At 46.5% G+C, this 13,601-nt stretch overlaps 1 protein-coding gene across 1 annotated transcript in view; it reads left to right on the top strand.

The window, feature by feature from the left end:
* The window catches only part of COL4A2 (collagen type IV alpha 2 chain), a 183,828-nt gene that overhangs the window by 135,529 nt on the left and 34,698 nt on the right, over window positions 1-13,601 (top strand). Inside the window, 5 exon segments of the mRNA XM_014454193.2 lie at window positions 371-437; window positions 3,382-3,492; window positions 3,994-4,143; window positions 9,979-10,071; window positions 11,338-11,498. Of these exon segments, the coding sequence (XP_014309679.1) occupies window positions 371-437; window positions 3,382-3,492; window positions 3,994-4,143; window positions 9,979-10,071; window positions 11,338-11,498 (582 nt within the window).

Genomic DNA, 13,601 nt, shown 5'->3' with positions numbered 1-13,601 from the left:
TATCAGGATGTTGTTGCATCCCCCCCGCCCTCCCAGCTCACCCTACAGGGTGACTCAGATACCGTTATCAACAACGGAACAACCTGCCCTGCAGAAAGCAGCCCCCTGACTGGCTCCAATGTTTGACAAGGATTTCAAAGTGATGTTGGCAGCTGCGCACTTAGTTGTCTCTTGGTGTGTCTGGGATGCGGGACTTGCTGCCTCAGCATAATGGAGATGGCGCCCCAGGCAGAGTCTGTGGTTCAGTTACTCAGAAGAGAACGCTAAGCTCGAGGTCCACTGCAGCTCTGTCCTTCGGAACCAGGCAGTGTCCAAAACTCCAAAAGGCCGGTCTCACATTCTTGTTTTCCTCTTTTATTTTTTTCTCCAGGGAGAACTGGGTGACCCAGGCCCCCCCGGCCCCCCTGCCTACTCCCCCCATCCTTCTCTAGCTAAAGGTTTGTATGCGATTTCTCCTGCATGAGACTAATGCATTCTCTTATGTTATGAACACACAGCCATGGACTTTCAAGAAAGATGTGTCCATGTAAAACAAAGCAAACAAAAGATGTTTAGTTCACAGCCTTTGTAGACTTTCTGTCTTGTGTGCACCTTCCCGCATGGCCTCAGTGTGGTGTCACAGGAGACCCTCCTTTTGCCTCTGCCTGAGAGCGCTCCCACTCTCCAGGTGAGACCCCTCTATTGGGAAATCCTCTGACCTCGCCATCTACAGCATCGCTAAAGACACCCAGTCCTTCTGCTCAGCAGGCCTCCGTAACCCTGACCAACCCTAACCCACCTTCACCAGTTCCTGTTCCTACCAAGATGCTTATGCTCCAATGCTAGCCTGAAACCCAGTCCGGGTCACAAGCTATAATCTGTACACAGTCACCTCCTTTTAGAATTCAGGGAACTAAATCACCAGATATGTGCGCATGACCTAAGAAGATGCTGCGCATACAGTTGACCCCGTGTGTGAATGAAGGATTGTGCGTGTGTATGGCTAATGGTCTTATTAGTTTAGCTCAACCTTCCAAAATACTTGAAATATGATTCCAATTCTGTGGAAAGAGCAATGGTCTGTGAACCTTTTCGAATGTGCATCCCTCTAAATAATTGTTTTAATGTTTCGAGCACTCCCCCCAAATAACCATACATATATTTATGGATAGATGATTTATCCATGTTATCGGAGGTTCCATGAAGGCAGAGATTTTAGCCTATGTGGTTCACTGCTGTATCCCCAGTTTCTAGAACAGATCTAGTTGGGGCTCAGTAAATATTTATCTGAATGACTGAATAACGTACATGCTAAAACATACATCCGATAGGGGTTTTAAAGGATTAGGTGTTTTTTAAAACATATTTTTATTGATTTCAGAGAGGAAGGGAGAGGGGGAGAGATAGAGATATCAATGATGAGAGAGAATCATTGATCAGCTGCCTCCTGCACACCCCTCACTGGGACTTGAGCCTGCAATCTGAGCATATACCCTGACTGGGAATCGAACCATGACCTCCTGATTCATAGGTTGATGCTCAACCACTGAGCCACACGGCCCGGGCATGGATGAGGGTTTTTATGTGGGGTTTTTTTTTAAATATATTTTATTGACTTTTTACAGAGAGGAAGGGAGAGGGATAGAGAACTAGAAACATCGATGAGAGGGAAACATTGACTAGCTGCTTCCCGCACACCCCCCACTGGGGATGTGCCTGCAACCAAGGTACATGCCCTTGACCGGAATCGAACCCGGGACCCTTCAGTCCACAGGCCGCGCTCTATCCACTGAGCCAAACCGGCTAGGGCTTTATGTGTTTTTTTTAATAAAAATACTCTAGCCGAAACCGGTTTGGCTCAGTGGATAGAGCGTCGGCCTGCGGACTGAAAGGTCCCGGGTTCGATTCCGGTCAAGGGCATGTACATTGGTTGCGGGCACATCCCCAGTAGGAGATGTGCAGGAGGCAGCTGGTCGATGTTTCTCTCTCATCGATGTTTCTAACTCTCTATCCCTCTCCCTTCCTCTCTGTAAAAAATCAATAAAATATATTTTTTAAAAAAAAAAGTAAAATCATAGACACATAAAAAAAATAAAATAAAATAAAAATAAAAAATAAAAATACTCTAATGCTTCCTTCCTGTACCCAGTAGATCAGCCGTGGGCAAACTACGGCCCGCAGGCCGGATCCGGCCCGTTTGAAATGAATAAAACTAAAAAAAAAAAAGACCGTACCCTTTTATGTAATGATGTTTACTTTGAATTTATATTAGTTCACACAAACACTCCATCCATGCTTTTGTTCCGGCCCTCCGGTCCAGTTTAAGAACCCATTGTGGCCCTCGAGTCAAAAAGTTTGCCCACCCCTGCAGTAGACCATCTGGCTCACCCCTATCACATATGCCCAGGGGTCAAGGACTCGCTGTCCCACTTAGATGTGACCCACGTGTCGGTTTAATAGCTACTTTCGCCTGTCTTTATCCAACATGCCAAAGAACATAGCGATGCCACTTTGTGTTTATTTTCGGATGAGGCTTGTTTAAGCATTCATTGTAACTCATCCAAATTCTCATAGTCATGAGAAGCCGACCCAGGCAGGAGCTGAGGCTCAGGGGAAGAGGGACTCAAAGAGAATCAGCGCCCCACCTCCTTGCCCCCTGGCACGGTGCCTGGTGCATGGGAGGAGTCCTAATCATATCATTTCCCTCTTTATTCTCACTTTAGACTCAGCTATTTATCCAGCCTGATTTTCCACCACCTCTGCCCCTCCGCACCCTGACAGCCCAGTCCTGCTGAGCACTCCCCGCTCTAGTGTCTGTTTGGGCTGATCTCTGGATGCCCTTCCCTCGCCATCCTCTGCCCTCTCCCTCTTCTGTCTCCTCAAACTCCACCCCTATCCAAAACTCAACTGTCAGGTTACCTGCTGCAGGGAACTTGAATGGCCCAGGCACCCTGCTTCACCTCTCTGTAAAATTGGGACTATGATACTATCTATGTCACATGGTTTATGGGAATCAAATCTTTGTAAAGTATTTCACATGAAGCCTAGTGCACACAGCAATAGCCCCCAAACCTACTTCTGCTGTCTTTATTCTCCATGGTCCCTCAATATCAGATTTCCCCCCAAAATAATCTCCCCCTCCTTTGAAGCCTCTCTGTATCTTTTTGGCCTTAGTTGCCTCTCCGTTGTTTTAGGATATGTATAGGGATCCTGCCTTACCCCTGTTGACTGGGAATGAGCTCCTTGAGAACAGGAAGTAAGACATATATTAAACATCTGGCCCCCACCATACTTCACACGTGTGCAGGGTATTGGTAAATGTGTCTTCAGTGAAACGGTGACCATCGGTCGCGGACCTAGACAACCATCCTGTTCTTATCATGAGGCCTGTCTTGGTTTCAGGTGGCAGAGGTGACCCAGGATTTCCAGGGGCCTATGGAGACTCAGGAGCTCGGGGTCCACCAGGAGACCCTGGCCCACCAGGCTTCCCTGGCACGTCCATCATAGATGAAGGTAATGTGGCTCCACGGTATCAAAGCTAGAACCAAAAGTAAGTCCCCTCGGGTCCTCACAGAAACCACTGGCCCTCAATGGCTGGTGCTGCACTCTTTCTCATTGAGTGGGTTTAGCAGCTGTGATGGGCCTCCCAGCCACATCTGGATGTCTTCGCAGAACAACTGGCTCTGTGAAGTAGCTTTCCCACTAGGTTAGACCTTGCCGCTGATGAGTAACTATCATGATTCTGTCAGTTGGCTGGGAAGAGCATGAGCAGTCAACAAATGCTGTTGCCAAGTGTTGATAACAACTCTCAGGCCATTGTTTGGGGGCAAGAAGAGGGGCTTTTTTAAAGTAGTTGGAAATGATGAGGAACTATACCACTGGCATCGCCCATTACGTTGCTGAATGGACTGTGAATTTACTAGTCCTGCTGGTGGCCTCCTATGGACGGGAAGGCCAACGCAGCTGCTAAATATCCGAAGTTTCACACTGCTGGTGTTGCTGTTGGATTTTCAGATGTGAAGAGAGGCTTCCCCGGTGAAATGGGACCCAAAGGCTTCCCAGGAGAACCGGGCATCCCTGCGCTATACCCCGGCCCACCAGGAGCTCCGGGAAAGCCAGGGTCCGAAGGCCTCCAGGGGCCCGCCGGACCACCTGGACCAGACGGTAAGTGGATGGAAACTCATGGGAGGTGTACATTCTAGTGTCCAGACAAAGAAGTTGGGCCCCAGACATATTTTCACTTGGGCTTTCTGCGCAATAATGCCGTAAACCAGTAGGCAGTGCATTAGGGTGTAGCAAGTTCCCTGCAGAGCCAATAGAAAAAGCCAGTGATGAAAGAAGGACAAACCTGTTGAGTAGCAACAGTGCCTTGGATATTACATAGTCAGGGTTGTCTGTCCTTCAGTGAAACATGGGAGAGGTGCCCGCTGGATGAGATGAGAGCTGAAAGCTGTCGGGTGATAAGTTCCAGGCACCTTCTTCCAGGGCGGAGGCCTCACACCTTGACCTGCAGCCTCTCTCCACTGTTTAGCCAACAATCTTAAGCAGATTTAGTCATGTCTTCTCAGCCCATGCAGAGCCAAAGCTACAACTGAACAGGTGGCAATAGTTGATGACAAGAAGGGATGGGTGCACCATCTATAAAAAGAAGTGGCAGCCATTAGCCAAGGCCAAGATGAAAAGCTGTGAAAATCAAGAAAGTAGGCAAGCATGAGAGTCTGTCCCCACATGCGACCTAGGGGGCATCATCAATTCATAGCACAAAGTGGTGTTTCCCGTGGCGGGTCTTTTAGTTGAGAATGCTCTCAGGAGGCAGGGAAGTGTGCCATCAAACATGGTTATTCATGTCAGCCTCCGAGTTTAAAGAGTTGTGCTTTGAACATTGTAGAATCTCTTCATGGGAACATGTCATCTCCTCAAGAGATTGGATAGTTGAGGCATTAGAAGAAAACCTGAGGTTACAATTTCTTTCTGTGTTACATGGACCACAATTGAGCAGCCTCTTCTTTCCAAAATATTTGACTTTAAATCCTCTGACATCACCCCTGGTAGTCATGTATGGCTTCCTCTCTGCAGAGAGGAAGAGCATCACATTTGCTAACAGGTAGTATTTGATGCCAGTTAAAGGTCAATTCAGAGACCCGACCTTTAACTGCTTTGGGAAGACCTTCTCTAGAAGGAAAACTGGGGGAGCCTTAGGAGCCTCTCTGGGCATACTTCTTCCACTAAAAGATCAGCAGTCACTTCTCCGACTCTGTTTAGAATTCCACAGTGAATTTTTAAGTCAATATGGCTCTGTGCTTCCAATTTTCCTTTGACCGGAGAAACCAGATTCTCACATTCTTTTAAACATTTTTAGGTGCAAGTATTTCCCTGGAAATTGCCAAATAGTTTGAGCAGTGATATCTTTATTTTATTTTTTATCCTGGAAGTAATACTTATTACTGTGACATTCTTTATAATGGCTACATTGCCATGAGTGTTATATTTCCTGAGTAAATGGTATTGGTTGAGTTTTCCTTTTTTGGCAACGGAACGCGCTGTGTTAAAAATAAAAGCATAGCCCAGCCAGTGTGGCTTGACCTATGAACCAGGAGGTCACTGTTGGACTCCTGGTCAGGGAACATGCGCCAGTTGCAAACTTGATCCCCAGTAGGGGGCGTGCAGGAGGCAGCCATAATTCTCATCATTGATATTTCTATTTCTCTCTCCCTCTCCCTTGCTCTCTGAAATCAATAAAAATATTTTTAAAGTACTTTTGGAAAAGTAAAGGAAATACATACATACATACATATATACATACATACATACATACCTCTTTAAAGGACTTTGATTGAAGGCCAACCTTGACATTATTCCTGTGACTAAATTCCTTTTTTATAAAGACACAAACACATACCATCTTGCTTAGTAAATTTATGATTTACTAACATAAGTCACCTGTAAAAACATTAACTTATTTCTGGTTTACATTGTAGACTGAAGAGAGAATTTATAAAATAGGTGGAATGGTATTTGATAGATTTTATCAACTAAAAATTTTAAAAGCATGCAGCTTAAGTTCCCTTTGACTATTTATCTTACCGCACGACACACAATTTCCAATAAACTTTGTTGTTTTTTTAGCAATCTCTTGTACAAAATGTAGCCACCCATAATGGCCTTTTTAAAAACACTATCATGTATTATAAGAATTTAATATCAATGACCGTGATTCACTCAGAGTTTGACTGTTCCCCTGGAATGAATTGTTGGATTTTTTTCTTATTAATTGCATTTCATCCTGTTTGTGTGTGTGTGTGTTGTTGGTGATGAAAATCAGAATTTTCAGTGATTTGCAGTTCCAGCAAAATCAAACCGTGAAGTCAGTTTTTTTTCTGAGCTAAATATTTTGCTTACTCCTAGTTCCAGCTCAGTTAACTTAATCAACTGTGGGGCAGGGCAGTTCCATTGTGTCTGTTCTAGAATAAGACAAAATACTGCCTGATTTGTTCAGGGAACGCATCTTGACAAATCTGAGAGGCACACTGCTACTCTGTAGGACTTATTTGAAATTACTGATTTATTAGATTTAAAAAAGAAATAGGAAGAAGGAAAGCTGGCATCGCATAGCCACACTTGCCTTTTACTAGATTTACAAACACTCTAAGGAACACACACAACTTCTGTCTCACATGTAAAATGCTGATCTCCCTGACGTATCTGGGATTAAACAGCTACCCATGGTACTGTACTTCTCATAACATATTGGAAGAACCTGTAGACATAAAATAAAGCCACAGTCTCAGCCTGGACTGCTCTTGACCCAGTCACCAAGGCCCCATGGAGCCACCTCCTGGGGGCGCCATTCTGCTCCATCAGCAGCCTCTTGGGCACGGGATGCAGCCGCCATCCCCTCCCTCACACACTCTCTTCCGGCCTCCCATGATGCCCCGTATTATCTCAATGACCCCCTTTTTTTTTTAGGATCATTTGCTGACTCTTTCTTCTGTGTCCCCCTCTACCCGTCCATCCAGTAGATGATGGACTTCCTTGAAGTTCCTTCTTGGACCCCCTTTTCTCTCTGTACTCTCTACCTAAGGGAACTCGTCCATTCACATGAATTTAAGTACAAGCTCTATGCCAGCACTCTATCTGGAGCCCAGGTCCGTGTTCTGAGCTCCAAATACAAACTGCTAACTCGCCATGTAGTCACCACTGTATGCATCACAGACATCTCCAACTCTGTGTGTCCAAAACTGAACTCGGCTCTCCTGCTCCCCAGCTCCTCCACCCACATGCCCCTCTCCTGGGACTCACCCATCTCTACAGACCCAGGAACTCAGGCCAGAGCCCTGGGAGTCACTGTGGTGTCTCCCCCACCCACACAGCGAATCCATCGCCAAGTCCTAGTGATTCTGTCTCATGAATCTTGAATCAGTCCATCATTTCACTACCTTTGTCCTAACCCAGTGGTTGGCATACCGCGGCTCATGAGCCACATGCGGCTCTTTGGCCCCTTGAGTGTGGCTCTTCCACGAAATACCACGTGCGGGTGCGCACATACAGTGCGATTGAAACTTCGTGGCCCATTCGCAGAAGTCGTTTTTCGGCCTGGGCGAGTCTATTTTGAAGAAGTGGCGTTAGAAGAAGTGGGGGGTGTCAGTCATTCGGGCGACGGGATACTCAGCGCGGGGCGGGGGGGGCGGGAGAGGCGCACAGGATTCATGCACGAATTGAGTGAGCCAGTCAGTCAGCAGTCTCATTGTGCAGTGGTTAGTGCTAGTCGCGTCCGCAAATAGCGTGCGGGTGACAAAAGATAGACGAAACAAGTATACAAGACAAGTGTGGATGGGAGAGTTGGAAGGGGTCGACCTCAGCGAACGTACCTCAGTCAGATTGAGGACGTTTTTAGCAAAGGCCAGCTTAGGAGTACCCTAATTAAGTTAATAACAATGTACCTACCAATATAGTTTAAGTTTAAAAAATTTGGCTCTCAAAAGGAATTTCAATCGTTGTACTGTTGATATTTGGCTCTGTTGACTAATGAGTTTGCCGACCACTGTCCTAACCAAAGCCACCACAGTATCTCTTGCTTATTAGTCTGCTGAACTAGCCCACCCAGTCAGGACCTGCTTCTATTCTTTCTCTCCTGGTAATTGGCCACCCAGCCAGTGTGTCCGTTTTACCTGTAAGTTAGATTGGGTAACTTCACTCTTAAAAACCCTTTCATGACCTCCTGTTGCCCTTGGGATAAAATCCAAACCCCTTTCCTTAGACCACTAGGCTGGCATGATCTTCTTCGCCTCCCTTTCTGCAATTCCGCTCCTCACTCAGCACCCTTCCTACCTCCGATACGTTTCAACAAGCTGATCCTCTCTTGGGAACTTCCCTCCTGCCCCTCTTGGCTGGCTGGCTTTTATTCTTTAGGTCTTAAACTGAGTGTCAAGTTCTCAGAAATGACTGTCCTGATGCCCTCTCTCCCTGTTACTTTCTCTGAGCCCCCTTCTCACAGCACTGGCCATAATTGACACTGAGGTGTGTCTGATGTGTGCCTCCACATCCAGCCAGTAAGCTCCATGCGGTTCTGTTGGTTCTGTTTCCAGCTGTATACACAGCTCCTAGCACACTGCCAGGCACAGCGTGGGCTCTGCAAATGTTTAATGAATAAATGGATAGATGGATGCATGAGAGAGATGATATTAAATGTGTAGTGAGATCAAACTACATGGGACAAGAGTCACTGCCACCTTTCCATAAAGATTTAGTTACCTAGGCACGCTCTGACATTGAGATTCTGATACCATTTTCCCAACTAGATAGCAAACGTTTTTAAAATTGGTGTTTTCCTCTCCTTCCTGCCTCCTTGGTGGCCTCATTCTCTCCTCCTCTCAGATACCAGGAGGTGGGTATGGCCGCATGTATTTTAATTTGTTGGAGGAGTTTTATTGGATCTTTGGAGCTATGAGCATGATAGGGTTTAGCAGTGAGGAGAACAGAAATGTCAGGGAGACTCAAATTCCATGCCCAGCAGTGATGTTTCCTGCACATGTGCAACCCCAGTCCCACCACAAGATGGCGCTCCTCTCAAATGCGACTTGGAGAGTTCTGTTGGCTTTTAGAGTGTATTTCTTACCTTTGCCCAGATCCCTGCTTGGAATTATTGGAGCCCTGCAGACAGTGGCAGGACGTGGAAAGTATCTTGATCCTAGTGAAAGGGGTGAGAGTCGGGAGAGTGGGGGTGACCACACTGAATCCAGATGTGTCACAGGTTATCTACATTAATCACACAAACTCCGGTGTGCATGTGTGTATAGTGTGTGTATGGGGAGAAGTATGTTGGTATGTGCACCCATTCCGGGGGAGAGGGCAGAATAGGGAACCGACTTAACTTTAATATCTACTTTTACTTTGTTGTTTTGTCTTTGGGAAACCAGATGTCTGTTGATAATCTTAGAATCCAAGTCATTAGCAAAATACATGGTTGAAAAATCAGAATTTTGCTTTTGACTCAACGTTTCTCAAAAGGAAAGATTTTTATCTTTAGACTTTAATAGAAACACTAAATTCACAGGCTCTTCACATTCCTTTCCATCCCTGAAAGCAATGACCACAAAAGTCTCCCTTTCTCTCTGATGAGGAGTTTTGGAGTGGAATTGAGGGGTGGGGGACATTTTCACTCTGTTAGGAGATTTAGCTGCAAACCTTCCAGCACTGGGTTCAGCGAGATGTGGAATCCCCTAGTGATGGTGAACCTTTTGAGCTCGGCGTGTCAGCATTTTGAAAAACCCTAACTTAACTCTGGGGCCGTGTCACATATAGACATTTTTTGATATTTGCAACCATAGTAAAACAAAGACTTATATTTTTGATATTTATTTTATATATTTCAATGCCATTTAACAAAGAAAAATCAACCAAAAAAATGAGTTCGCGTGTCACCTCTGACACACGTGTCATAGGTTTGCCATCACTGCCCTAGGCTGTGCTAACGTGCTGCCCTGTGGATTTCCTCCTTAGGTTTCCTTTCTGGCCTTAAAGGAAGACCCGGGAAGGAGGGCACTCCTGGGTCCCCCGGTTTCCCTGGGGCTCGCGGACAGAAAGGATGGAAAGGTAAGGGGTGTCGGGAACAATGGAGAAGGGGTGGCGGGAAGACACTTCTGAGTCCACTTCACCCTTTGCACTTGTTCTGAAATGAACACAATCCTTTAGTTCTGCCCTGGCCCCCTCTGTCTTCCATGTAAGTGTCACTGAAGTCAAGGTGGGTGATGTGCATTAAGTTTTCGGGGCGGCTACCTAGCACTCATTTGCTCACCCTTCTCTGTTCTCCGTCTGCCAACCTCCTCATTGAATGTTCAAGGAGCGCAGAGCCCAGCACTGGGCAAAAAAGATAAGCAGTGATTTCTCCGGCTGACCTCATATCCGAGGGCCCAGCTCAGGGCAGTGTAACAAGGATTTGTAAGGCACCTGCCCGCTGCAGAGTGCTTGCGGAGCAATCGTCTGGTTTGATCCTACGGCTGACCCCTGGGTTAGGGGTTAGTTAACGGCAAGGAGGTCGAGGCTCAGAGGAGTCACGTGGCCTGCCCGTGTCTCACTCCCACTGGGTGGTAGAAGTGCCACACCTTGGGGACACTGCCCTAGCTCAGTGCCCTTTCCAAGGAAGGGTCGCCAGGTGGCCCCTTGTCTGTGAGGCTGTCAGGTACCCCAGTGAGGACTGCTTAGCTCTCCCGTTCCTGGGCGTGGGTAGCATGTTCGGGCTTTAACCACATCTGAACCTTGTGGATGTGTGTGGCTGTGTGCCCCACGATGGACAGCACTAACTGCAGGATCAGACATCTGCGCATGAGCTGTGCAGCCCGGCCCCACTGAGCCATCGTCTGTCATCCTTTCCCCACGGGCCCCCTGGCTCCTGGGAAGCCGGCCCTACCAGCACAGGCTCCCCGAGTCCGGCCATGGCGAGACTGAGGGAGAGAGATGGCATGTGTTTTCTCTCCCCACCTGACCTGGGCCTCTAAGCCTCGGCTCTTGCCACGGCTTTCCTTCACCTAGACCCTGAGACCCCGTCTCCTCTCCTCGTCCCTGAGACCCCATGGTGGCTTCCTGAAGCCCCTCCACTGAATCCTGCACTCTGCACACAACTCTGCAAATGGTCCCATTGTTTAAGCATCTCCAGTAAACATTGCAGTAGAATTCTGCATGCGGGAGTGTGAAGACCAGAGTAGATGATGGCCGTGGAATGTGGAGTTGCCTCCGCTCCTCCCTCCACCCCCAACTCAGCCCCCCATCCCACTTATGCTCCTGTCCCTGCAAAGCCAAGAAGACTGTTTAACCTGTGCTTGTGAATGAATAACGAGTCCCTCCCTCTCCCTCACATTGCAGGTGATGTCGGGGACTGTAAATGCGCAGATGATCAGCTCATCCCGGGTCTGCCAGGGCTGCCAGGACAGAAGGGCTTACCAGGCTTCAGCGGGGAGCCGGGGACAAGAGGGATTCTAGGAGACCCTGGCCATCACGGCACCCCTGGGTTCCCAGGGTTCAAGGTGAGAGACAGATTCCATCACAGAGCTGACAAGACATCCTTGACGCCTACCCCTGTTCGCCCAGCTTTTGTTTAGTGAATTAACACAGCTTTGGACAGCAACACTCAAGCACCCAACACTTCACCCAAAAGGGCTACGTATTCCAAAGGGAACTTTAAAACTCTTGCTTGGTAGAGATATGAAACAGTGCAGCCAGTGTGGAAAACGGTGTGACAGTTCCTCAAAAGGTCAGTCATAGAATGGCCCTCTGACCCAGAAAGTCCACTCCTAGGTGTGGACCCGAGAGACTGAAAACACATGTCCGTGTAAAAACTCGTGTACAAATATTCATAGCAGTATCAATAATAAGAGCCCAAAGTGGCAGCAACCCAATGTCCATCCACTGGTGAGTGGATAAACAAAACATACTATCCCCACACAATGGAATATTACTCAGCCATCAAAAGGAATAACATACTGACACATGTTACAGTGTGGACGAAACTGGAAAGCGTGATGCTTAATGAAATAAAATAGGCACAAAAGAACAGATGTTATTATTCTATTTATATGAAGTGTTCAGAACAAGCAAATCTAGAAACAAGTAGATTGGTGGTTGCCAGGGACTGGGAGGGCAGGGCAGTGGGGAGAGAATGGGGCTGACTGGTTAATGGGCACAGGGATTCTTTTGGGGGTGATGAAAATGTTCTGCAATTAGATAATGATGGTTCCATAACCTTGTAAAAATACTAAAAACCACAGGATTGTATGCTTTAACTTGGTGAATTTTATGGTATAAGATTATACCCACCCTACCCCCAAAAAAATAACTTCTGGCATTTTGAATGTAAAGCATCTTACTTAGGAAGCACTTACCTCTTCAGATGTAGTACAGAGCTAGTGTAGCATTTTATGAAAGCTCCCTTAACCCAATCAAACCCAGATCTGCATGTGAATCATGGTTTACTTTGTACGAATGTATGAAACTCCCTCCCACAAACTCCCTGTGCATATCAGCTAAGTGGCCTTTATTTCATGCCTTATGAAAAGATCATCTGGAGTAGATTTTTCTTCCGTGGAAGATTTTAACCATTTCAAAGCAAATTTCAGATGAAGGCAAAGAAATTATACTTTTTGTGTGTGTGTACTTAAAAGGAGAACCGAAGCCCGGTCGGCATGGCTCAGTGGTTGAGTGTTGACCTATGAACCAGGGGGACACAGTTCACTTACCAGTCAGGACACATGCCCAGGTTGCAGGCTCGATCCCCTGTGTGGGACTTGCAGGAGGCAGCCGATCAATGATTCTCTCTCATCATTGATGTTTGCATCTCTCTCTCCCTTTCCCTTCGTCTCTGAAAGCAATAAAAATATATACTTTTTATAAAGTGAGAAGCCTGTCATTTTATATATTTAGCAGTGGAGGAAAGGTTGCTGAGGACACTTGGCCAAGGACAGTTAGAGTGGCCGGGCCCCATTGCAGGACAATGGCAGCCCCTCAGAGCTTCTGGTGCAGAAGGTTGTAACACCAGTTAGAAGGTTGTAACACTAGTTTTACAGGCAAAAATGAGACCCCAGATTTCTCAGGAAACAAATAGCCATTTCCAACTAAAATTAGTAGATGCTACATTTTATCCTAGTTTAAAAATAATCATGGCTTTCTATTCCTTTAAACGGGTAGGTAGTGAGAACTGCAAACTTAATGGCAAAACTGGTAGAATCTCAGATTGTTTGTAAAATGATTGAATATTTTCTGGAAGTCATATGATCCCCTTTTGTGCACCTGTAAAGTCTGAAATCTTCCCAAAGCACAGGCCTTGCCCTACTGTATCGTGTACACACCCACAGCATGTGTGTTCAAATATCTCTGATGTGTTTGTGGTCTCGTATTTAATTCTGTGTTTATATGTCAGCCAACCCCACAGTAGCAGGAAGGACTAAGGTGGTTTTTTGTTTTTAAATATTTGTACTGATGGAGTCTGGCAGAGTGTTGGAAGTGTGGGAATAATCGGTCAAGAAATGAATGCATCCGTCCATTCATGTGCCTAACACCTACTTTTTAAAAAATTTATCTTTATTGTTGAAAGTATTACAGATGCCCCCCATTTTCCCCCCAATGGCCCCCCC

This window comes from Myotis lucifugus, unplaced genomic scaffold, assembly GCF_000147115.1.
Source record: "Myotis lucifugus unplaced genomic scaffold, Myoluc2.0 scaffold_33, whole genome shotgun sequence".
NCBI classification, from domain to species: domain Eukaryota; kingdom Metazoa; phylum Chordata; class Mammalia; order Chiroptera; family Vespertilionidae; genus Myotis; species Myotis lucifugus.
This window is presented reverse-complemented; position numbering and strand designations above follow the sequence as displayed.